This window comes from Copadichromis virginalis, linkage group LG3, assembly GCF_057382275.1.
Source record: "Copadichromis virginalis isolate Kocher_CV1m ecotype Utaka linkage group LG3, C_Virginalis_male_GT1.1, whole genome shotgun sequence".
NCBI classification, from domain to species: Eukaryota; Metazoa; Chordata; class Actinopteri; order Cichliformes; family Cichlidae; genus Copadichromis; species Copadichromis virginalis.
Genome location: NC_140620.1, coordinates 21,988,374 through 22,015,181, shown reverse-complemented (window position 1 = coordinate 22,015,181; position 26,808 = coordinate 21,988,374). Strand labels below are relative to the sequence as shown.

At 40.2% G+C, this 26,808-nt stretch overlaps 2 protein-coding genes across 3 annotated transcripts; both read right to left on the bottom strand.

Moving 5' to 3' along the window:
* Positions 1-4,590: 4,590 nt before the first annotated feature.
* Positions 4,591-5,493, bottom strand: LOC146713438 (uncharacterized). Its single transcript, XM_085438082.1, has one exon. It carries the CDS (start codon positions 5,491-5,493, stop codon positions 4,591-4,593), a length of 903 nt encoding a protein of 300 aa, XP_085294208.1.
* A 9,208-nt stretch (positions 5,494-14,701) lies between these two features.
* LOC146713437 (interferon-induced protein 44-like) lies at positions 14,702-22,193 on the bottom strand. 2 transcript variants are annotated; one of them, XM_085448030.1, is made up of 9 exons: positions 22,138-22,193; positions 21,956-22,010; positions 21,428-21,472; positions 21,265-21,298; positions 16,865-17,057; positions 16,468-16,617; positions 16,109-16,280; positions 15,909-16,009; positions 14,702-15,704 (listed from the first exon to the last, which is right to left on the bottom strand). In XM_085448030.1, the coding sequence occupies exons 2-9, from the start codon at positions 21,990-21,992 to the stop codon at positions 15,501-15,503; spliced, it is 936 nt and encodes a 311-aa protein (XP_085304156.1). In that variant the 5' UTR covers positions 21,993-22,010; positions 22,138-22,193; the 3' UTR covers positions 14,702-15,500. The 2 variants fall into 2 exon arrangements, with proteins under 2 accessions (XP_085304156.1, XP_085304166.1); XM_085448040.1 differs by having other exon boundaries at positions 21,956-22,006; positions 22,138-22,162.
* Between the last annotated feature and the right edge of the window lie 4,615 nt (positions 22,194-26,808).

Genomic DNA, 26,808 nt, shown 5'->3' with positions numbered 1-26,808 from the left:
AATAAATATGTTTGATCATTTAATACTTTCCAGCAGTTTCAACATGCAACACTATATCACTTATTCTGATGATGTTCATGTTTGTAACTGATCCTTACAAAATCATCAATTCTCCTGAAAGAAACACTCAACAGTAATATGTTCTTGTCAGTGCTGCGTTTAATTAGTGCCATTTCCTACAACTTCAAATTTTCACATATATCACCTAGAGTGGCCTACCTGATCTGTTATTGGACTTTTGTGCTGATCCTAGCCTGTCCATAGTAAACACCATAAGGGTGTTCATGTGGCACTAGGATACTGTAGACTGCACAAAGCAGGGGCTGCACTGTGCTCTGTAAGCCTGCAGGGCTCTGGACATAGCGGACAGGTACTGGCAAGCCAAGCACAGTGTAGTTCTGGCAAAACTGAAACAAACACGAAACGTTTTGCACCAAAAGAACCTGTGTTAGCACTCAAATGCAGAGGAAGATGCTAACCATCGCACAAAAAGTTGTACTTCTGGACATGCTAAAGGAAGGTAGTTTTTGGACTGTAAGGCACACGGGTTTATGAAGCCCATTACGTGAAAAAAAACAGTCAGATAAGTCAGACTTTACTCAACTCATTCTTCTTGCTTCCTCTACTTTTATACCATTGATTCATTAATGTTGAATTCTCTCACACCTGCTCTATTCTCATGTTCTGGACCTGAAAACAGGGTTTGATCTTTGGTTTCATCCTATAATACTGCATTTATTTTTCTACAAAGGTTTAAACTTTGAGAGTGTTTAAACACGAGACAAAAGTGTGAAAATGTTCAAGGTTGTCTGAGAAAAGTGTATAAAGTGTGTCGTGAGGGGTTTTACAGCCTTAAAACATCTATAATAATTGTAAAAAATACATTAAAGTTGGCTACTTTGCAGATTTCAACTATCGCTGGTTATTTTTAGAACATAACTCCCACCTTAAACTAGGGATCACTGTATTTATTGCAACATGATATGGAAAAAAATAAAAATCAAATTGTAAGTCTTAATAACTATCAAGATTGACTGGTTTTAAATTATCGAACCATAAAATGTCTCTGAAAGTGTAAGAGTATTGACAGAAGTCTCCAATAGATTAAGAACCTGAAACTTTTTTTTTCTTGCATGTCCCGTTTGGCTCTTTTGCCATCAGAATTATTGTCTAAAGGCAAAGAAAGATGCCCAACGGATTTACTTTACCAAATGGAAAAAAAAGAAGAACCTGAAACTTTTTGAAGAAATCACAAACAGTCAAAATTTAAACATGTTGTAATTACCCAAGCAAAATTCCATCACTGGTGTAAGCCTTCGGTTTTAGCTAATATCCACATTGTCTTTAAAATGTTTTTATCTTGAACAGTTACAAAGTTTTCAGTTTTTAAAAATTTGCCTTTAGCATTTTTCCTTGAAACAAAACCTGTTTGCAGCTGTATGTGGGTTCCTACATCGTAGTGTATTAGAAACATTACATGCTTTAAAAGAGTCAAACCTTATTTGTATTCTTCTTGTTTCTTCTTAATAAATGAAGACGTGTCACTTTGCTGCTTGTTCAAAGTGTCTCAATTAACCTATCAGAACACATGTTGATGGATAGTTATGTGAGGAAGACGTAAAACAAATAAAAGAGCTAGTTCTTTGCACGTTTCAAAACCACTAATGGCCCGTAATTTAAATCTGCCACATACTGTTTTATGACTTAGCACCTCCAGGTATTGAGCAGTCTGAGTGTAGCACAAAATCTCTTAATCTCTCTAAACTCCAGATCCAACATTTAGTGTATGCACTGCATACTTTATAGTACCACTGAACATTGTAGGGTTTAATTTTGTTTTGTTACTTTACTTTTTGAGCTGCACGTCTCTTTTGGATTTGCCTTTCCTTGAGTTTGAGTTATAATCAGGACCAAACATTAACTTTGTCCCAGCATATTTAATCCATATATAAATAAATGAGATTAGCAGTTTATTAAAAAATGCCCGGTGACTTTATTTTTCATGTGAGTATTTACAGGAGCTGAATTTCCTTAAATCTTACTCGACAGCTCCGTTCTCCTTCCTTTGAGGCGCTCAGACTCAGGGATGTTGTCATTATTGGCATTTAGCTAGATATACAGGAGGAGTGAGTGCGAACCCTTTAGATCTTACAAAAGCCTGGAGAATTATAAATGTAGAACATTAAGTCCGGCTCCTTATAAAAAACGATTAAAGCTAAAATATAAAGAAATGAGTGATGGTTAAAGACTTATACAGTCCCTTATCAAATAATATTTTCTAATTATAGAAATGCTGTCACTCACCTGAGTCCTGTTGTTCGTCAGCGGGGAGCTCCGTTTAATACCAACAAGTGTTGTTATTAGTGCAACTGAGCCAGAAATAATAATCCACATGCATTCATCTAACATCAAGTACATATTATTCAAAACTAACCATTATGACATGGCTGTTGTTTTGCATATTAGGACTGGACTCCTGGCTTACAGTCACCCAAACAGTTTATCTTCTATTTCTTAATGCAATACACAGTAATACAGTATTATTCTAACTGCTGACCAGTCACATTTGTGTGATTAGCTTTGTGACTTAAGAAAAGATTGGTATCTTTGGACTAAACATATTTTCAGAGGCTTAGTTCAGATTTTCTTTTGTAAATAATTCATCTGGATACTCAGAGAGGGTGTGGTGTCATGGTCCTGGGTCGGTGACCCAGCGCTTTAAGTTTATTATTATCATTTTCCAGTTTATTATTATGATGATTATTATTGTTTGAGTTCTCTTCGGTCTGCCTCTGAGTCTGCGTCTGTATCTCAGTCTGTCTATGGTGTCACCCCGTCTGTTTGTGAATCTGTCTGTTCAGTTCAGCGTCTTGTCTGGTTCCCTGTGTCTGAGTTTCCTGTTTTATTGTGAAGGTCTGTGTCGTATGTGAGTGTGCTCAGTTTACGTTTCCCCTGTCTTGTCAGCTGTGATTTCTCCCAGGTGTGTTCCCCTCCTGTCTCTCATCCCTTGATTACTGCCGTCTGTGTATTTAAGCCCTGTGTTTCTCTGTGTCAGTGTCGCGTTGTACCCTCAACTTGCTGTGTGTTTGTAATGTCCTGTCCTCCAGCACCTCGGTTTAGAGTTTTGTTTTGCTTTTGTAAGTTTTATTTTGTGAATCATTTCTCCAGCAATAAAGCTGCGTTTTCAGTTTATTCCCGTCTCCAAGAGTCCTGCAATTTTGGGTCCACCACTTCTGCTTGCCTGCCACACAGCCAACCGTGACATGTGGTCTATTTGACACTGACAAGTGTCACAGCACAACTAGCTCTCTGCTGGTGAACTTTAAGTAACTGGAGTCACTGAGCTTGAACTCAGGACTGTATTTTTGCACATTTTGAAAAAAAAACATTAATTGAATTATGTAACAAATGATATGTCTTACAGTGTGGTACAGATCCTTCAAGACATTCATGCTATAGTTCCGGTGGGCAAAAAATTTATTTGATGGCTTTTAACAATATTTAGTCTGCATCTGAGTGGATCGTCCATTTTTCTGGATCAGCAGATAGCCCAGACTCCAGCCTGTGCTCCAAATATTTTCATATTTGGTTTCAAAATACAAGATGGCAGCAAAAAAGACTTTGATATAGAGTCCAGAAACAAGAGTCATGTCATCCCTCTTTATTACAGTGTATGGGTACAGCTAACATCTGCAGAGTTCAGCACAGACAGTGACTGTTTACAAGTAAAAATGATAACCTGCACAACTACTACTGAGAAGGAACAAGTCTCTCTACATACAGTTAGTTAGGATATAGAAATCATCTCTGACCAAGTATATAAAAATGAGTAGTAAATGTAGCAAAAGTAATAAATGTAATAGCACTGCTGGGGTTTGTATTATTGTACTTATAATTTAAAGAGCTTTGTGGAAATGGTTGTTGTGATCTGAACGATATAAATACAATTGAATTGAAAAGAAATCACACAAGTAGGTAAACATCTAATTTCAGAGTTAAGATAGCTTTTAGCTTTCAGCTCTCACTTTCTTCTGACAATGCTTTTTGTCTCTTACCTTGAATTGGAAGTAAAAAATTGTGTTGCTTTGCTTTGACAAGACAAATGGACCCTGACAGCACTTAACAGCATTTTAGTTGTTAAATTTTAGCTGGCATGAATTACAAGGCAATAATGCATGGCTTTTTGCTTCATATATCCACAGTTAATGTGATAGTGTGATATAGCAGCACAAACAAGACCAAGGAAGTATTTAGCTGATATTTCAAATCTTCAGTTAAACTACCCTAATCTTACTGACAGTGACTGATCAACAAATAAAACACCCCGTTCTATGTTTAACAACTCTATAAAGTGCAAAAATCCTATTTACGAACATAAACCAGGATCCTCTGAGCAGATACATTACCAATGTGAAATCACAACTTTCTGTTTTGAAAGTTGAAACCTAAACCCTTAATTAGTTACTCAATGAGTATACAATCTCATAACTTGTAATAACTCATAGGGTTTCAATATTTTAAAATCCCACCACTCCATTATTTTTCAACATCCATAAACTCTTGATTCCTCTGACTCTATCCTGATCCAGTTTACTTCACACAACATAGTTTTTTTCCTCTGTGCAGAAACAGCAGAGGAAGAACCAGACTGCTGGGGACAGATAGCAAGTTTACTACATTCCACACAACACATAAATCTGTCTTTTCCACCAATGATAACTGGTCTGCGATGGAACAAATTAGGATGCTAGCAAATTTAAGCAGCAGTGCTCCCATTATGACCACGATCATGTGGAAAGCTCGTTGCTTTGCCTGATCAATCCGTTCACTGTTTCGACGCACCTCCCCCGGCCCTGAGCGAAACAAAACATGGAGAACAGACAAACAGCAGAAAATTATGACAAATAAGCAGACACCTGAATATGATAGTAGTAGCAGTACTTTCACTGAATCCTTAGCAGACCATAGTATCCCATACGATCCAACATTCTGCACCCAAACACACACAGTGATGATTTTTCTAATCTTGACCCCGCGTGTTTCCCGTAGACGCATGTAGGTGATGGGGTGAACAACAGCCAGATAGCGCTCCACACAGGTCAGCATGTGAAACACAGTCTGTCCAGGAAAACTATTTTCAAATAAGTACCTCCCAGGAGAAAGAACTCTCATGTTAATGGTAAAAGTGCCCATAGTGGAGAGAACTGATCCCAAAATACCAATTATCTCCACAATAATCATGTTGTATGTGAAAAAGTCAGAGTGGCTCATTGTCGTCCCTGCAGGTGCATTGTGCCGATGCCTCCAACGCTGAAAGCCCGTGTAGAATATGAAGATGTAGAGTGGAAAGAGGAAGAAGGTGTTTGTGATGGTGAAACTGGTGAAAATGACATAACCGACTATGGGACATTCGAATGATCTGGAGGAGTTAAAGTTTAAATAGCTGGAGACTGAGACAGGATCACCGAGAGCTGAGGAAGAGTTGATGAACATGGTCTGTTGAAGACAGTAAAAATAAATATATTTAATAATTTAATACTTTTCAGGAGTTTCAACATGCACTATATCACTAACACTGATGATGTTCTTGTTTGTAGCTGATCTTTTCAAATTATTCATTCTGCAAAAAAGCCTCATCAATACTACGTTCTTGTCAGTGCTTCGTGCTGACAATTTCCCTTCACTGGCTGTCTGTACATTTTAGAATCCTTTTAAAAATGTCTTTTGTTTGCTTTTAAATCTCTAAATGGCCTCAACATGAGTGATGTGTTCAGGAATTTTCTATGAGTTTGGTCAGAGCATATAAGACAGCGAACCACACCCATCTTCAGAGACTACTTTGGTGTTTGACCAGAGTGTTTCTCCATATTGCAATGTGTTATTAAACCCACTGCAAAACACACTCACCAAGTGTTTGCAGTTCATTTTAAAACTTCACAGCCCAATTTACCAGAAAAGCAAAATGAAATTCATGGGGATTGGATTCCCAAGGCTTCCACCCCTGAGTGCCACAGTCAAAGGGCAATGAGACCTGGAGAAGCTGATCAGGAGGAATGGTCTGCCAGAACTGAAACTGAGTGTTGTTCTGTTATTGAACTTCTGTGCCGATTCCATAACAAACATCGTAAGGGTGTTAATGTGGCACTACGACACCGTAGGCTGCACAGAGCTGTGGTGCCATTGTGATTGGTTTCTTTTGTCATGTGTTTAATCTCTGAACCAGATGGTGGTGACAAAAGCCAAAAGGAGTGCTCCTGGGCTTGGTCAGCTTGTAGGACTCTGGAGATAGCTGACAGGTACTGGCAGGCCAACTGGAGAGTGGCTCTGGCCATAACTGAAGCCAACAATTGAATGAATTGCTTCAAGGCAGACCGAAAGTCTTCTTCCATGACTTCATTCAATTGTTGGCTTCAGTTATGGCCAGAGCCACTCTCCAGTTGGCCTGCCAGTACCTGTCAGCTATCTCCAGTCATGGAAGAAGACTTTCGGTCTGCCTTGAAGCAATTCTAGTTTGGAGTCTTCTCTCACCCCCATTCTCTGCGGCCTGCTGGAGCGGGGGGGCTAGGAGGAGGAGTTGGCCTCCGACTGCGGTCTGGAGTGTGGGGCCTCCCTGCTGCTGCGGAGTCGGGGCGGTCTGCCTCTCCCCACCGCAGGGAAAAGGGTAACACCACCTGGGTCTGGGTGCAGTTCCCCCCTCCAGGGGCAAGGGTACCTAGACCCGGTTCGTAGAGTACGCTTGGGGAGTGTGATCGTGTGTACAGCGTCTCTTTATGTCTGTCTCCACGTTGGTTGAGTGTGGAGTAAGTGCATATGAGAGCATGAGGGTGGGAATGGATGTTTGTATCTGTGTGTGCCTGTATGTCTGTGTCTATATGTCAGGTTGGGTGTCAGACGCCACCTCTCTGGGGACATCTCAGGCCCTCCAAGGTTTGGAGGCCTATCTCCACCCACTACCGGGGCCTGGAGCCTGGGGCTCGCTCGGGCCACTTCGGAGGTGGGGTGCCTCCGGCCTCTCGGCCTGGGGCTCGGTCACTCAGGCACAGCTGGCTGCCGGCGGAGCTCACGGGCGCGTCACTGCAACTCCCCCTGGCTTCTGCTCCGCGGCTGCTGAGTGAGCCCTCATCTGGGACTCTCCTCAGCTCTTACTGGGACAGTGGCGCGGCTGCCCCTCTGTTAGTCTTCCTTGGTCTCTTGTGTTCTGGGGGCCTCTGGATGTCTGGAGTTTTGATCTCCTCCATACCTGCTTCATACCCTGGAGGACGGGGCTGTGGCTCCCCACACTCCCTAGCAGATCGTTACATGGAAAAACCTTTGGAATGCAAGCATGCTGATCCACACAGGTATGCACACAGGTGTACACACGGGTATTCACAGCTTTCTTGGCTGCTGCCTCAAAGCACATTGTACGCTGTCTATCTTGCGTGCTGCACAATATCGTTTATTATTTAGTATCTACTGATATCTACTGCTAGCTAGTTTATTGTGATGGTGCTGTTTTTTTTTATTATGTTGCTCTTTGTTGTTTGCTTTCTCTTGTTTTTTTTTCTCCATACAGGTGACCCAGGTGTTTGTTTTTTTTCTTTCTTCCCCCCCTTCTCACCGTCTCTTCTCCCCTTTGGTTTTCTTTCTCTCCCTCTCTTTCTTTCATTCTTTCTCCCTGTCCTATCCCCCAGTCATGTCTGTCCCGTTTGTAGCAACTGAAAATAAAATAAATTCATAATTATAATAAAGGTCAATCAAATGGACCAATATGGCAAGGCCATGATGATCCACTTGGTAAAATAAATCCGCTTGGCATCTTTCTTGGCCTTAAGACAACAATTCTGATGGCTAAAGATCCAAACGGGACACAAAAAAAGAAAAAGAAAAAAAAGAAGAAAAAAGAAGCAATTCTAGTAAATTTTCAGCTATTATGAAATATGAAGGTCAAAGAATATATTGGTGAATTCTTTAATACAGTTATGTGGATGTCCAAATGCTATATTTACTGACACGTACTTTGGACTTTTTTAAAAATACAAATCATCGGCTTTAAGTTACCATACCATCAAATGTCTCTGTAGCTATGAGAGCATTACCAGAACTCTCCAATGGTTTGGGAACTTGACAATTTTTGAATATAATATAATAAAGCAAATACTAAGCTAATTTGAAGAAATCATGAATGGTCAATAGTTAAAAATGGTATAATTACAGAAGCAAAATTGCTCATCATTGGCATAAGTTAAGAGACATTTCTTTAATTCTAGTAACAATCATATTAATAACAATGAAGAAATTTGTCAGTATAATTAAGCATTTAACATCCATCAGGTCATGGCAACTCAAGTTAGGGCTAATCTTAGGCTTTGGTTTTAGCTGAAACTAACAGTTTCTACTATCTTGTAGAAACTGTTACTTTCTGAAAATGTTTCCCTTTTAAAACAGTAAAACATTCTTGGTTTTTTTAGTCAAACCTTATGTGTATTTTCCTCATTTCTTCTTAATAAAGGAGGACGTGTCATTGTGCTTTTTGTCCAGACTGTCTCAAGCTAGTGTCTCATTAGAACACATGTTGATGAATAGTTGTGTGAGGAATATATGTAAAATAAATGAAAGAGCGAGTTCTTTGCATGTTTCAAAACCAGTAATGACCCCTAATTTTAATCTGTCACATACTGTTTTATGATTTAGCACCTCCAGGTGTGGAGCAGTCTGTGTTTAACACAAAATCTCATAATGGTGCAAACTGCAGAGCCAACATTTAGAGTATGCAATGCATGCATGTTGTACAATATGTTTTAAGCTGCAGGTTTATTATGTGCCTGTTTTTTTTTGTTTTTTTTTTATGCTGGTGGTCTCTTACTTTAAGAAAAAGGTTTCCTAGACCTTGAGCTTTACTAACATTAGTTTTATCCCAGCATATTTATCCATAATTAATTCAATCAGATAACTAGTTTATTACACACTAACAAGTCAATTTATTTTTCCTTCATCTATAGAAGCTAAATGTCCAGAAAATAATCTTGCTCGACTGCTCCGTTCTCCTTCCTTTCAGGTGCTCAGACTCAAGGAGCTAGATACACAGGAGGAGTGAGTGTAAACCCTTTAATACAGAACTTCTGTAATAACAAAAGTGTGTCCCTTTGCAAAAGGGGTTTGATAAAGGTGATATTACTGACCTGACTTTATTTTATTTGTCAGGTACAGGAAATAGTCAGAAGTAAATGAAAAAGCCACCAGTGTCTAAATAAAAAAGAAACTTTGAAAGACTTTCCAAAACCCTCGAAGTGTTTGGAGAACTATAAATGTAAAACATTCAGTCTGACGACGTAAAAGAAGAAAGCTGAAATATAAAGAACGAGGGATGGTTCAACTCATATTCTGCAGTACTGTGTTGAATAATAATTACTAATTATAGACTGACTAAGATTATCTTTTTAAAATAAAAATAATATAATCAAACTCATAAAGACTTTATTTAAAAATGCTGTCACTCACCTTTGTCCTCTTGTAGCTCAGTGGACAGCTTCCTTTAAAGCCAACAAGTGTTGTCAGTGCAGCTAAGCCACATATAATAATCCACATGCACTCATTTAACATCAAGCACATATTATTTAAAACTATCCACTAAGTACAGCTGACGTTTTGCATATTAGGCTTGGACATCTACATTACAGTCAGTCACACAGTTTACCTACAAGTCACATTGTTGTGATGTTATATTTTCATGACTTAAAGAAAGAGATTGTAAGGAGCACGAGTCAGCTGATTTTAAGAGGCTCACATAGAAACTTTCAGGTCTTTATTTCTAACTGATTCATTTAGATACTCCACAGAGCTTTTTCTTTGTGTTACTGTGCTTTGACATTAAATATTGCCCACTTCAGTTTTTACTACTTACCCTTCAAAGGTTTAAAAGTCTGTGCCGTGCAAGAATTACATTTATTAACATAAGGTGCGATTGTCTGAGGAGACAATAACCAACATGAAATTCATTCCAGTTTTGACAGTTGAAATCATAAGCACATAAGCATTAGTATACAAAAGTCTTCTAGAGTTGTGATAATTCATAAAATTTTAATAGTTTAAATCCAACCACTCAATTTTTCCACATCCCTAAAGTCCTGATTCCTCTAATTCTCTATCTTGATTCAGGATGCAAAACATAACATTTTTTTTGTTCTGTGCAGAAACAGCAGAGGAAGAACCAGACTGCTGGGGACAGAGAGCAAGTTTGCTACTTCCCACATCACACATAAAACTTTCATGTCCATCAGTGATAATTGTTCTATGCCAGAACAAAGGAGCAGCAGTGCTCCCATTATGACCACGATCATGTGGAAAGCTCGTTGCTTTGACTGATCAATACGTTCACTGTTTCGATGCGCCTGGATCAGAACATGGAGCACAGACAAACAGCAGAAAATAATGACAACTAAGCAGTAACCTGAAAATGCTAGTTGTAGTTTGACTGATTCATCAACAGACTGACTTATACCGTATCTCTTCAGTTCTAAGGTCAAATGGTGGGGAGTCCTAGATTTAAACCTAGTGGGAGTATCCCCCCACCTTTTGACCTTAGAACTGAAGAAGCTTCTCGGATGAGAGGTGAAAACAAAAATATGCAGCATGTGCATGGATCACAAAAGGATTACAAAATGCATGTAAAAAGAAAAATACCTTATATAGAGAATTTAAAAGAACAGAAGTACAGAAGCTGAAAATAAATACAAGAAATATAAAAATAAATTAACTAGTATTTTGAGGTCATGTAAAAAGGAATATTATGAGAAAGTATTAAATATGAATCAAAATAACATTAAATGGATTTGGAAAACATTAAATACCATCATTAAAAATGGTTCTAGGCAGTTAAATTATCACTCGTACTCACTAATAATGATAGAAATATTAGTAACATGAGTGATGTGGTTAATGAGTTCAATAAATTCTTTGCAAGTGTTGGGTTTTTGGGCAAGACTTGGCTGATACAATTCCTGATATAACAAATTCTGCAGAGAAAGAAAGTAAACTCATTGACTGTAATCCTCATTCAATGTTTTTAACGGTGGTAGAAGAAAAGGAAATCATTGATATTGTTGGGAAATCACAAACAAAAAATTCTACAGACTTTGATGACATTGATATGGAAATCGTTAAGAAAGTGATCGAGGGCATCTCCAAACTCTTAACATACATTTGCAATTTGTCTCTACAAACTGGTGCATTCCCAACACAAATGAAAACAGCTAAAGTAATACCACTGTTTAAAAATGGAGATAGACACCAATTCACAAATTATAGGCCTGTTTCTCTACTTTCACAATTTTCACAAATACTGGAAAAAGTTTTCATTAATAGACTTGACAAATTTATAGATAAACATTAAATAATAATGGACAGTCAGTATGGTTTCAGACCAAATAGATCAACATCTATGGCATTAATGGAACTAATTGAAAATATAACCAACAATATAGATCAAAGACAATGCACAGTTAGTGACCTAAAAAAAGCTTCTGACAAAATTAATCATGAACCTGCCTCAGTACTACATGGAAGCTCCTGTCAGGCATCATATCGGCTAAGATGAACAGGCACATGGGTCAATACATGAGCGGGACACAGAAAGGAATTGGCAAAAATACCAGAGGCGCAAAACACCAGCTACTGGTAGACAGAACAATCAGCTGAGACTGCAAGACCAGACTGACCAACCTGTGCACTGCCTGGATTGATTACAAGAAGGCCTATGACTCAATGCCCCACAGCTGGATACTGGAATGCCTAGAATTGTACAAGATCAATGGGACCCTAAGAGCCTTCATCAGGAACTCAATGGGGATGTGGCGTACAACACTAGAGGCCAACTCCAAGCCCATAGCACAAGTCACCATCAAGTGCGGGATCTACCAAGGAGATGCTCTGTCCCCACTGCTGTTCTGCATAGGCCTGAACCCCCTCAGTGAGATCATTAACAAGACTGGCTACGGATACCGACTACGGAACGGAGCAGTTGTCAGCCACCTCCTGTACATGGATGACATCAAGCTGTATGACAAGAGTGAACGAGACATCGATTCACTGATCCACACTACCAGGCGATACAGCAATGACATTGGAATGTCGTTCGGACTGGAGAAGTGTAGTAGGATGGTAACAAAGAGAGGGAAGGTAGTCAGAACTGAGGGGATTGAACTACCAGAAGGCAACATTGCAGACATAGAGGACAGTTACAAGTACCTGGGGATCCCGCAGGCAAATGGGAACCATGAAGAGGCCGCTAGAAAGGCTGCAACCACCAAGTACCTGCAGAGGGTCAGGCAAGTCCTGAGGAGTCAGCTGAATGGTAAGAACAAGATCCGGGCCATCAACACGTACGCCCTGCCCGTGATCAGGTACCCTGCTGGGGTAATAGAAGCCACTGACATAAAGACAAGAAAGCTCCTTACCATGCATGGAGGGTTTCACCCCAAGTCCAGCACCCTGAGGCTGTACGCTAAGCGCAAGGAAGGGGGCCGGGGACTGGTGAGTGTCAGCACCACAGTCCAGGATGAGACAACGAACATCCAAGAATACATTGGGAAGATGGCCCCAACTGACCGAGTGCTCAGTGAATACCTCAGGCAGCAGAAACCCAAGAAAGAGGAGGGAGACGAGGAACCATCATGGAAGGACAGGCCCCTGCACGGTATGTACCACCGGCAGATAGAGGAGGTGGCTGATATCCAGAAATCCTACCAGTGGCTGGACAAAGCTGGACTGAAAGACAGCACAGAGGCACTAATCATGGCAGCACAAGAACAAGCTCTGAGCACAAGATCCATAGAGGCTGGGGTCTATCACATCAGGCAAGACCCCAGGTGCAGGCTGTGTAAAGATGCCCCAGAGACAATCCAGCACATAACAGCAGGGTGCAAGATGCTAGCAGGCAAGGCATACATGGAACGCCATAACCAAGTGGCCGGCATAGTGTACAGGAACATCTGTGCCGAGTATAACCTGGAAGTCCCGAGGTCAAAATGGGAGATGCCCCCAAGGGTGGTGGAGAATGACCGAGCTAAGATCCTGTGGGACTTCCAGATACAGACGGACAAAATGGTGGTGGCTAACCAGTGGACATAGTGGTGGTAGACAAACAGAAGAAGACGGCCATAGTGATCGATGTAGCGGTTCCGAATGACAGCAATATCAGGAAGAAGGAACACGAGAAGCTGGAGAAATACCAAGGGCTCAGAGAAGAGCTCGAGAGGATGTGGAGGGTGAAGGTAATGGTGGTCCCCGTGGTAATCGGAGCACTAGGTGTGGTGACTCCCAAGCTAGGCGAGTGGCTCCAGCAGATCCCGGGAATAACATCGGAGATCTCTGTCCAGAAGAGCGCAGTCCTGGGAACAGCTAAGATACTGCGCAGGACCCTCAAGCTCCCAGGCCTCTGGTAGAGGACCCGAGCTTGAAGGATAAACCGCCCGCAGGGGCGTGCTGGGTGTTTTTTATATATATATATATATATATATATATATATATATATATATATATATATTTCGTATTTGTAAATGCAAGTGTGTGTACTTGTGTATATATTGTTTTTTCTGTATATGTCTGAAATAAAGATACAATAACAAATTGGCATGCTCCCCTTATCCTTCAGATGCCCATTCTGTTGTCCACCATCTCCTGTCGATGCACTCTAGGAAGCCCAGAGGCACAGCTCTCTGCGGGTCGTCAGCTGGAGGCGTTCTCCTCTCCTCACTGATCCTCTTGTCGCCTCTGTTATAGCCTTAGTCTGCATCTGCATCTCAGTCTCTTCTTCCATCATTTCACCTCATTCCACCAGTAATTTAAACAATGACACCTCCCCAGAAAACCCTCTTTTGCCACATGGCCCTTGCCATGTGTCAGCTTCACACAATTAGACATACACAAGAAAGCTGCACATTCTCTCTTAAAGATTCGCAGGGCTTGTCCCTCAGAGCAGCTTTACTCCAAGCCTGCAATCCTGTCATAAGAAAAACTTTAGCCAGTGATTTTCACGTTAAAGTTGTTCAACTCCCAGCTCTGCTTGGAGCCTGTATCCTAGAAGATGTTTAAGGTAAATCAAACTTCACAATTGCAAACAACTGTAGATCATAAAGTATTCAGCACTACAGAGACAAGCATTATATGCAGTTTCTTTTTTTCTTTTTTCAAGTCATTCAACGCACTACTATTGCTATAATTTGCCGCAAATCATGTATCATCCCATGCGTTTATTCCAAAACACTGTAATCACTGACTTTCCTTAATTTATGTCACTTACTCATGTCATCACTATGAGCTTAATAGTAGTCAGATAATGAGCCCAACATTAAAAATGTCCTTTAATCACTGCACGTGTGCTCTAATGTCACTTGTCTGTCCGTGCTGAATCCTTCACAAGCACTCTTATAGAAAAACAACACATTCGCCTTGTAGCGTCGTGGAGGTCAGGCCTGGATCAACAGATTCCAGAGGTGCTGCTGTAAATCATGTGGTCAATCCTCCTTTTCTGTGAAAGGAGTGATACTGATTTTAACACAGCATGTGTTTCACATTGAATACACAGGCTCACAGTAATATTCAACATTTTCCCAACAGCACGGTTTAATTGCATCACAAACACATAGCCTGTAAACATGGTTTCCTTCACACAAAAATTGTAGTTAAAGGTTAGATCTGTAGGGCCCACATTCTCATGTGAGGGACTGAGGTTAAGCTGCAAAAAACGTACGGAAGAAACTAGAAAAAGAAATATAAAGAATAAAGAGAAACAGGATCGCAACAGTGTGAATGCCTGTGAGACATTCACACAAGGAGGTGAAGAAACTGAAAATTAAGGTGAAAACAGTTGAAGCAGAATTTTTTGCTGAAAAGAGGTGAAAAGCCCAAAATTCTGCTGAAAATGGGTAAAGATGCTGATATTTGTACTGAAAAGAGTTGAAACAAAGTTGAACTGTGTTTCCATGAGCCAGATTCGAGCCCAGGCCCTGGTCTCAAGGCGGCCTGGGTTCAATATCTGATGCCTGTGAGGCATTCACACAATAAAGAAACAGGAACTCAATAGTGTGGATGCCTACTGCATCCACACAATAATAATCAACAAAGCACAAGCGTATCAAAAACCAATCCATAATGGGAAAATAAACGTAAAACATAAGAAACTCAAAATGCTGGGTCGAATCGACCCCAGAACCGTAACATTTTTAGCTTTTGATCAACAGGTTACAGGCATATATCTGTCATCATTGCTGTAGTTACCATTTTGACTGTTCAATAAATAACAAAAAGTACATTTATTGATTTTCTTAAGATAAACAACTTGAAGTTTATTTGGATTTAATTTGAGAAAGAAAAAAGTTACAGAAAATAAGAACAAGATAAAATTCAGTAGGTTAAAGTTTCTGATGAAAGTAATTTTTTGTGTGACTATGATTGCTATGACTACTATGACTATGATTGCAGCAATAGCAAAGCAAAGTCACCTGAAGAGTAACTGAACATTTTCATTTTCTGTCCCCCTCACACATTGGTGACAGGTCACGATTATTCTGGTCATTCAGGTAGTCCTCTCCATAGTCAATGATCTTTTTCAGTATACTCAGTATCAGTGAATCCACACCGTCATCTGTCTCGATTTCTTTGTGGTAGTTCTTCACAAGGAAGATGCAGTTCAGTGGAAGTCCCAGGTTCACGTTTACTGTTTCCATCTAAGTTAAACAATATTAAATTTTTAAAAACTGAAACTATATTGTTGCACTAGTGATATAATTATAAATTACTTATTGAATTATTTGTACTGATTCCAGCTGAGGTTTCTGTACAAATATACTGAAATGTACAGCTGAATTATAGATGTTACATTCATGTGTAAACTGTCTACAAACTCATGAAAGTTACTTCTTTGAACATACCAGCTTTTTCAAGTGCTTGCTCCTGTAGGCGTTCTTTATGTCTTTTTGGACTTCAGGACAAGCTTCATCAATTTTTGTCAGAATGGCTATTTGTGGGATCTCTGCCAATACAGAAACCAATGCAATCATTTTATCTCATGTTTTTCTAGTATATGAAATTGTGACATCATATATGCTCGTAGAACAACATCTGCTCTCACGTTTGTCACGACCTGCTGCTCTGATATCGTTCATCTTTCTCCAAGTGGCATCATCAATTAAGCTCACTGAGGTAGCACAAATGACAAAAACCAGAATGTGGACTTTGTCATCGAAAGTGGAGGAGCCTCTGTAGTTAGGATCTGTTTCAGCCAAGGGGCATTTGGGATTGAACTGGAAAAAAAAATGCAAGAGCAAAATGACTGAAAACAGAAGAACTGTTGCAGTTAGGATCCGATTCATGGAAGAGAGATGTGGGTTTGAACTGGGGGAAAAAAAGCAAAATCACTGAAACTTTTTTTGCATGATACAATTTCTGTATCACAGACTGTGTACAAGCATCTGAAAGAAAACATCATACCCTGTAATCTTCTTTAACATGTCCACTGATGGCAAGTTTGATGTCTTCCACTTGAATTCCTTGGTCACTGGACTGAAGCCCCATGGTGTCATTGAAGACAAAAGGGTAAAAGGTGTCTGGATTTCCTTTCTGGATTTTATATGTCCTGTACTATAAATAAATAAAAAATATAGTGTTGTTATATCAGTGCCAGATATTAAAGAACCTAAACAATTTGGTATTTGCAGAATAGTTTACACTATAGTTGCACCTACTATCCTACTTTTCTAGTTCAATTTCTACAAAGCAGTTACCGCTGCAGTGCCCTCCTGTAGTCCTAGAAAGCCTTGTAGGAAATGTGTTTTTTGTAACCCTCTAACAGTGACTATGATAAGAATAGATACATCCTTATACATACTGCAATGGTGAAACTTTCGGAGGCATTTGCTGCCAAAGCTCGAGCTGTGGTTTTGCCTCTTAAAGTACTGTCGACAGAGTTGATGAAGCTGGACTTTCCAGCAGCTGGTGGTCCATAAAGCAGAATTCTGAGATGCTCAACATCTTTGTGAGGCTTGTAATCTCTGACAAGCTGCAGGTCTCGCTCTCTTTCACTGTTCAATAAGAAAATTAAATATGATTGAGTATACACATAAAGTTTACACAATAGTGGCATGAACGCACAAAAAATAACACAATAAGCAAACAAAACACTTGAGGGGTACATTGGCTGGCTTAATAATACTAAAAACCAGAGTCACACAAATGTGGCTTCATGATGGTGGTTATCACTTTCTGCCTGATTGTTATCCTGAGGTAAGGTAATTTAACTGTAAAAGCAAAAGATCAGATTTCAACTTTGATAAGACAGCAGGGAGGATTATGGGCATGGCAGCTCCTATAAACACTCAAGAACTACTAGAACAGACCATCCTTAGACAGGCAGATGGCATTTTAGCAGACCATCTCTAATGCATCTTTAAACTCTCCCAGTTTTTCAAAGTGTGGTGAACAACCTGTTTCAATGTCGTTGACAAAGAGTTCTAGCTTGATTCAAACGCAAACACTGCTTGTTGAAGGGATAAGACTGCATTTCCAACGCCTTGCATTTTCACATTTTCAGTCATGTCCACAAGATAGTAGAACTTAAGGCGCCTCTCAGTGTTAGCTAACTCATGATGCTCAACATTTTTCATTTCAAGAAAAGTCCGGATTTCGCTCAGACAAGAGGTGAAACAGCTGAGCACTTGACAACCAATGCACATTGCTGTGCAGAAGAACACCAAGATAATTATTCCCAACTTTATTCAGCAGTGTTTTAAACTGGTGTTCATTTAAAGCTTGGGCACCAATAAAGTTGACCACCCGAATGACCAGTCTGAGAAAAAGTGCCTCCTTAGGATGGCTCTCTTTTCATGTTCATGAAGAAGCGCTACGAATCCTCCGTTTTTCCTCACCATGCACAGAGCACCATCAGTACAGACCAAAATACATTTACTCATCAGTAATTCTTTTCTTTGGTGAGCTCAGTGAAAGACTTGAATAAATCCTCCCCTCTTGTTGTCCCTTTCATAGGCAAAACAGCAAGACTTTCCTCACCTAGTGTGACACCAACAACATACCTTGCAATCACGCTGAACTGAGATAAATGGCTTACGTCTGTTGACTCATGCAAATCAAGAGAAAAGAATGGATGCATTTATGTCCTTCACTTGTGTTTTGCCATTTGATTTGCCATCAATTGTGAACAGTTCTTGCAAACAGAGGAATGTCTTTTATTTGTTTGATTATCTTGTCTTTATCCGAAAAGTCATCAAGAAGTTCATTGGCAACATCAAGCACAAATGTTTTGGCATAATCCCCATCTGTGAATGTCTTTGCATTTTTCACAACTGCTAAAGCATCAGCAAAGCTAGCCGAATTCAAGTCACCTTGTTGCTAGCACACCAGAGTTGTGCCATAATGGAAGTGGTTCTCTGATGTTGCCTCCACTGATGCAGATTGAGTATGACTTCTTTTTTAAATATATATATATATAAGCATGTAGGGCTGTTCGATATAACGATATATATATCAGATGACGATATAAAAACGTCTATTGTTTCATTTTACGCTATCGTTTGTTTCGTATATATTTTATATAACCACACTACGGACGGACAAGCGCCTGTTTTTCTGCGTTGTGGTTAGCAACAACGGCGGTAACAGCATCGCGTGTCCGCTTGTTTATGTTCCAGATAAACCTTTCACAATAAAGCTCAAGATCCTGTTGAGACTTTTCAAAATAAACCGAATCACGTGAAAGAGCAGATTATTTATGGATGAGAAGTAAAAAAGAGCCGCCAGGTGCTAAAAAATAAACCTTAGACTCAAACGTTAGAACAGGCTTTCCCAATTGAATGAATTGCTTCAAGGCAGACCGAAAGTCTTCTTCCATGACTTCATTCAATTGTTGGCTTCAGTTATGGCCAGAGCCACTCTCCAGTTGGCCTGCCAGTACCTGTCAGCTATCTCCAGTCATGGAAGAAGACTTTCGGTCTGCCTTGAAGCAATTCTAGTTTGGAGTCTTCTCTCACCCCCATTCTCTGCGGCCTGCTGGAGCGGGGGGGCTAGGAGGAGGAGTTGGCCGTCCGACTGCGGTCTGGAGTGTGGGGCCTCCCTGCTGCTGCGGAGTCGGGGCGGTCTGCCTCTCCCCACCGCAGGGAAAAGGGTAACACCACCTGGGTCTGGGTGCAGTTCCCCCCTCCAGGGGCAAGGGTACCTAGACCCGGTTTGTAGGGTACGCTTGGGGAGTGTGATCGTGTGTACAGCGTCTCTTTATGTCTGTCTCCACGTTGGTTGAGTGTGGAGTGAGTGCACATGAGAGCATGAGGGTGGGAATGGATGTTTGTGTCTGTGTGTGCCTGTATGTCTGTGTCTATATGTCAGGTTGGGTATCAGACGCCACCTCTCTGGGGACATCTCAGGCCCTCCAAGGTTTGGAGGCCTATCTCCCCCCACCACCACTTCCCCTGCCAGTGGCGGACTCCCTCAGGTGTTGGTGCGTTGGTGGTTCTTTGTGTCCGGGGATGGGCGTCCAGGTACACACCGGCTCACTCCTTGGCGGCCGCTTATCGGGGCCTGGAGCCTGGGGCTCGCTCGGGCCACTTCGGAGGTGGGGTGCCCCCGGCCTCTCGGCCTGGGGCTCGGTCACTCAGGCACGGCTGGCTGCCGGCGGAGCTCACGGGCGCGTCACTGCAACTCCCCCTGGCTTCTGCTCCGCGGCTGCTGAGTGAGCCCTCATCTGGGACTCTCCTCAGCTCTTTCTGGGACAGTGGCGCAGCTGCCCCTCTGTTGGTCTTCCTTGGTCTCTTGTGTTCTGGGGGCCTCTGGATGTCTGGAGTTTTGATCTCCTCCATACCTGCTTCATGCCCTGGAGGACGGGGCTGTGGCCCCCCCACACCCTCTAGCAGATCGTTACATGAAGGAACCTTTTAAAAAAAAAAAAAAACAAGCGCGTCCATGCTCACAGGTGTACACACGGGTGATCACACCCACAAACTACACCCTTTTTGGCTCCTACCTCAAAGCACACTGTGTTCTGTTGATCTTATGTGCTGCACAATAATGTTTAATATTTAGTATTTACTGTCATATTCCCATATATCATTGTGATGTTGTTTATTCTATTACTCTTGTTCTCTTCTGCTTGTTTTCTTTTTTCTTTCTCAGCAGGTGATCCAGGTGATCGATATATACATTTTTTTTTCTCTGCCCGTTCTGTTGGTTTTTGTTTTTTGCCCTTCTCCCCCGTCCCTCTTCTCAGCTGTTTCTCTTTCCCTCTTTCTTTCTCCCCTTCTTTCCCCCAGTCAAGTCTGTCCCGTATTCAGTAAGTGAAAATAAAATAAACAATAAAAGGTGAATCAAATGGACCATTACGGCAAAAAAAAAAAAAAAAGAACAGGCTTTCCCCGCAGCACGCAGTGTAATAAATACAAAGAAAACGGCGGCCTTTACAACTTATGTCTAAAAATGTATCGTTTCATGCATCAGTTAAAACACTCGACTCCAGCTACATGATGCGCAGCTGGAAACACTTCCCGCAAGACGAGCTGTAATTTACAGAATTTACAGAAAATGTTACATTTTTGTGATTTATATCGTTATCGGGACGACAGAATTCTTATATCGGGATATGAGATTTTGGTCATATCGCACAGCCCTTTAAGCATGCTTTCATTTTCTTCTGGCTTCCAGGAATTTCCCCCTCACTTGTCCAAACTAGTCTGTTATAGGTTCTTTGTTTGTGTCTGGCAGGATCTGTGTGTGGCAGGCAGGAATGTAGAATGCGAATGGAGACTGTTGGAGATGAAAAGTGAACTAAAACCAGCTTTATTGCTGGACATGAGGGAAACTAACTAACATGAGGAATACAAAATAAACTAGAAAGACAAGGCATGTGATTTTGTTAAATAAAAGTTTGCTTTGACGTATCATGTAACTCATTGGCCTGATTGTCAGAGACATAAGAGGAAAATGCGATGATGATCTATAAAGATTATAAGAAGTATAACACCAAGAGGCAAGGGAGAAGCAACAGCAGAAAATAACTAATCCTGTGAATTCCTAATGCAATACCTTTATTTCAGCACTCAGTGCACTCTCAGCACCATGATTCATTGCCAGCAATACAGCTGCTGGAGGTTTGAATCTCTCTACTGATACATTTACACATTATATAATCCAGTCTGAGACTGACATCAAATGGCAAACATGTGTTAAAAACATAACTCACATTTAAGTTCTAGAACACAAAGAATAAACCACCCCCATAATACTCACTTCCATGGTATTTTTCTTTCTTCTACCCGTAAAACTGTAAAATGAACATGTTAATTGTGTGAATCACACGAGAAGGAAATTGTTTTAAATTCATTATACATCGTTATGTGTTGGTTTAATCTTAAAGTTTAAAGAATTTTATATTAAATTTTAAATTTCTTACGGGGAGGTGAAGGGGGAGGTGAAGGGGGAGGTGAAGGGGGAGTACCTGCAATTAAAATATGACATTCTAGCAACATGTTGACAACACTTTTCCATATTCAATGTTACTTATATAATTTACTCCCTTATGTTAAATGAAATGTTATCATTTGCAATGTTCAGATTAAAAGTACATCATCGGTTTTTTCCATTATAAAATCACTTTGCAAAATTCAATGACTGATCAAGATCAAGTTAAGATGAGAATCCAGGATTTTCGTTTTTAGCAGCTTTGGTGTACACACCTCAAAAAACTATTCAGTATTTCAGTCAGGCAAGTTTTATTTGTAAAGAGTAATATTATATGAAAAAGCCCAAAGAGGTTGACATGCATGAAAACACACTGAGAGCAAAATTGAAAAAAAAGAAAGAAAAAAAAGAAAGAAAACAAAATGTATGAACTTATTAAAGCAGAGCTGCAAACAAACAAGTAAATCAACACAAATATTAAAGCCATAAACATGTTACATTAAAAAAAAAAACTGCTTACCAAACATAGATTTGATAATTTTCCTAAAGAAGCTCATGTTTTTTGCACCAACTATCTGTGAATAAAACAGGTAGTTGGGAATATATACCAGGATATTGGACTATATATATTGGACTATATAACAATTGCGTTTAATCATTGTTTTTCCTACGTATTGAAATGATTAGACAAAGTTAGCATACCTGAATATCCAATTGTGTCGTAAAGGTAGTGGTTCTCTGGTGTTGCCTCCACTGAAGTAGACTGAGTATGACTCTTTTTTTTATATAAACATGCTTTCAGTTTTAGGGCATGTGACTTGTAGGAATTTCCTCCTAACTTGTCCATACTAGTCGGTTATAGCTTCTTTGTTTGTATGTGTCTATCATGATCTGTGTGCAGAGGAATGGAAGACCTGAATGCAGGGTGTACCCCACCTTCCTATGAGAACATGTGTCATTAAAGGTAATAATAATAATAATAATAATAATAATAATAATAACAACATTTCCATTAGCTCGTGCTCCCGACGTAGGGGAAACTAATTCTGTCAGGGATACCTACCTTGGCAGTAGTGCAGGTGAAGCCAAAGCAAGATATGCTTCATCATATTTTCTAGTATTTGGCTTGGAAGGAAGTTTTGCCGATGCTTCACCTGCTTTGCATTTGTGTGGGAGGCCAATCAATAGTGATGTGCGGATTGATATTGAAATATCGATTCCTCCGATACCAGTCATTTACTTTCTAGAATTGATTCTCACATTAAAAAATTTATATTTTAGTAATTTAGGGTAAATTTGTATTTTATCATAAAAAAGGAACACAATGGAAAGAAACTATATCATTTGGATTGTCTACATTGGAAGGAACTACTTCCTCTTCCGCCTTTCATAGTCATTAGTGATGTGTCGTTAGCTAACGAAACGGCTCTTAGAGAGGGATATTTGAAGTGAACGACGTGAGCCGGCTCCTTATTTGGAGTCGTGGGTTTTTTCCCCCCTTTCTCTCACCCTCTCTCTCGCACTCTTTTTCCGCTTCACTCCGCACGCAAGCCTTGTGCTTTGCGCTGGGATAGGGGTGGGTTTTTATAATCAATTTATCCATTAAAATTGATTCTGGCTTGGATAACGTGAAATCGATTCATTAAAATCCTGAATCGATTTTTTAATATAAATGTATTTTGCCCGAAATGCCAGAATCTCAGGTGAAACCTCACAAAATTTCAAGAACCACCAAACAGCTAAAACAGTAAATGAGAGCAGGTCCACGGATTCTGCACAAAGACCTAAACACACAGCGTGGACCCGCCGACGGATCAGAATCAGTGAGATGTCGCCTTTCTCACCCGACGGCACGGACACGGTCGGGGCTGAAAGCCGACAGCTCGCTGATTCTGATCTGTCGGCAGGTCCGCGCTTTGTTTTCACGCCCTTTTTGCGCTGATTCTAAAGCTGTTAGCTTTATCTCTCTCCAAACAAACTTCTGACCGAACCAGCAGCAAAAGAAGATCCAAACTACGCTTCACATAAACATCGTCATATTGAGAGTGTGGGGAGTGAGTTGGAGGGTGGGGTGGGCTGCTTTTAACTATGTAAAGCACTTTGTGCTACATTTTCTCTGTATGAAAAGTGCTTTATAAATAAAGATTGATTGATTGATTGATAAATTCCCTCTGACTTTTCCTGTTTTGCTTCCACCACGATAAAATCACACTTCATGCACAGCTCTCTCTCTCTCTTCAAGAACAGTTTCCCCGTCTAAAAATCTGTTTTCTTCATTATTCGCTTGCTTGTTACGCACAAGTCTACCGTTGTTTACAGCGATGCTGGCCAACTTTTTTTTTTTTTTTTTTTTACATACTTCTGAAAAGAAAACGTAATTTCTGCTGTTCAATAGGCTTCTGAACAAATTTAAACTTTTTATGATTATGCAAAATGCAAAACGCTTAGCCGTGTCTCTAATAAAACCGCTGTAACTTCAGAGGTAACGTTCATAAGTTGATTAATGGTTTTCTTTTGTTTGTGATCTACTGCAGAATATTTTTATAAAATCTCAGGCCAGGAAAATCACCTTCATGTTCTTCTGTGTTTTATCTTCAGCTACTTTGACACAAAGGCATCTGCTGTGACGCTTACACCTTTGATAAAGTCTTGCGTGTGTCAGCTTCCTTTTTATAGATACAAAAATATGTAAATGTACTGATCTGAATTATAATATTTCTGACTGTCAAAATTTCCCAGATTCAAATTGAATTGAATTGAATCGTGGATTGAATCGATTCGGGACCTTGGGAATCGGAATTGAATCAATTTTAGAAATCAGTGACGACACCCAGCCCTACACAGGAACAGAGCGGGAGGGAGAGACAGAGAAAGAGAGCCAGGGACAACAACGGATTCTTCAGGGCCAAGAAAGACACGGCTCAAAGTGGTCTTTTACTTTTAAAATGATCTTTAATTAACATATCCTGGATATGGAGACCTTAGCACACAACACACAACCCAAGGTCTGAAGCACAAACGGAAGCCCAGGTATTTACTTGCTCTCTAGTGTGCATCAAACAGCCTAGTTGGTTTCACTTTCACTTCATTCTAGCTGCAAAAGCACGCTTCTGCAAAAGAATGCAGTTTCCTGTCAGCCCTTTTTGGCACAGAGTGTACTCAGAGTTAGGCCTTTCTCATATGAAGCAATATAATCAGCATATACACATTTAAGATGATACATTTAAACCTCAACAATAGCAATCATCAACAGCTATTTTAAGTTGTGGATGATAAAGGATTCAGAAAGGCCCATATGACAGAGAATGTGCATTTTCTTGTTGTTTTCATATTTTAATTTATATGTAATTGTGTTGTGGTTTGCAGTGTTTTGTGTTGTTTCACTTTAAATTTGTTTAAAAGGAAAAAGCTGAAAATTTAAATAGTTAAAAGTTGAAATGTAAATAGTTGGTTTTTGTATTATATGATTTATTTATTACATTTTATGTGGAGTGAATAAATAAAAGTATATTTACGGTGGCCCCTACAGACAAAGCACATACAAACTACAAAACACGTACAAAAGACAACAGAAGTGCTCCAGGATGCTAGGCACAGTGTTGAGCTTTTGTTACCTAGTGGCTTCACAAGTCAGGAAGTACTAAAGACCGGATTTGGTGTGTGGTAGTAACAGGTAAATGAACTTTTTTTAAAAAATTATCTATTTAGTTTTTTAAATTATTTGAATATATATGAGTGCTTGTGTATAAATACACAAACCATACACATATGCTTTCAATTGTGTAATTTAACTGATCTAGGTAGCTCTGTTTTGGATTCTGTACATGCTTTGACTCTAGGGGCCACCGCATATATTTATATATAACATATATAAATATAAACACTTTTTTTCATTAGTAACTCTTTTTGTGCATAATCCTATATTATTGTTAATAATAAATTAATTAAAGCAACAAAACAACCTAAGGAGGCGGTTGAGAGCCCAAAGAGCGGCTCTTTTTGGAGAACCGGAAATCCCATCACTAATAGTCATGTGCGAAATACGGCTGTATAAATGTGCCGTTGCACCTGGCGTGCACACTCACAACAATGGCTGAGCGTAAATGGAGTCATGTGCGGACGTTCTTTACCTCCACAAACGGTCGAGACGTGGTTTGCGATACATGTGGCAAGAAAGTGAGGTATTGTGGCAACACCACTAACCCTAGTCAAACACACAGTAACTCATATCACAGAATATGACGAGCGTATGTTGAGGTGAACTCAAGAGAGGAGTGGTCAGGTGCTGCTAGGGCGAGACTGTCACGGGTTGTTCTGAGGATCCACTCGCAGGACTCTGGAGTAGCGTTTTAACAAAGACGATTTTATTTACAGATCTTCACCAAGTGTATTTACAGACAGTGCGGGGATAGCGCTATATACAAGATGTAAAGGCGCAGGGCTCCAGGGAAAACAGGGGAATCACACACGCGCTCAGTCCAACCTCTCTCTCGCCGCTAGCAACCAGTCACTCCTTCCACACTCCACACGGGGAAACATGGGGATGGGTCCGGGGAATTAGCGTCTTCACAAAAATCCAGCGTTGAACAGCTGACCTCCTCCCTCTAAAATACCAGCTGGTCTGATGAGGCCAGGGTGTTCCAAATCCAGGAAGGCGTGGGCCGAGGGCGTGAACCCACCATGAGTTCTGCCCCGGCAAAACAGGGGGGAGAGGGAGAGAGGGGGAGATAGAGGGAGAGAGAGAAGAAAAGGAGAGGTAGGAGTGGGGAGATTCTGATCAGCGCCTTGCCGATCCTGCAGGTCGTGACAGAGACAGACGTCTCTCACGGAGTCCTTTAGTGCTGCAAGCAGGCAAGGCGTTCAAATAGCTCGCAACTTCAGTTTTTTTATTTCTATATGATAAATTCTGCATTATTAAGTGATAAGAACAAGTAAGCTGACGTCCTGTAATCATTATGATGCTATAATTTGAGATACAATAAAAGATACAATAAATAAAATACATTTTTGTACAAAGTATTGGTATCGGATCAGTATTGTCGATACCACCCTGAATTTTACTTGGTATCGGATCGGAAAGGAAATCAGTGGTATCGCACATCACTACCAATCAAAAACCTGTCCATTGTGCTAGCAGTGTCCAAGCGTTTTTTGTTTTTGTCGCAGTAGCTCTGTGTCCCCCCCACTTTGGGAACCTCTGCGTTAATCTAGGGGGAAAAGTAATTTTCATCATCCTGATAAGCTTGAAAATCAATATTTGGTATTTGGTACCAGTTTTATTATTTTCCAATCTTTATTTTAATTGTGTAATATTAACTTGAATTGAATGTATAGGTCAGTATTAACCAAAAAATAAAGCATTCCATTGAAAAA

Bases quoted from the DNA above. Each gene is read 5' to 3' on its own strand.
- LOC146713438 (XM_085438082.1), bottom strand. From the start codon at position 5,493: ATGTTCATCAACTCTTCCTCAGCTCTCGGTGATCCTGTCTCAGTCTCC.
- LOC146713437 (XM_085448030.1), bottom strand. From the start codon at position 21,992: ATGAGCTTCTTTAGGAAAATTATCAAATCTATGTTTG. The intron at 21,299-21,427 runs GTAAGAAATTTA...TTCATTTTACAG, and splicing joins ACCTCCCCCTTCACCTCCCC to TTTTACGGGTAGAAGAAAGA. The intron at 16,618-16,864 runs GTATGTATAAGG...ATTTATTTATAG, and splicing joins CCGAAAGTTTCACCATTGCA to TACAGGACATATAAAATCCA.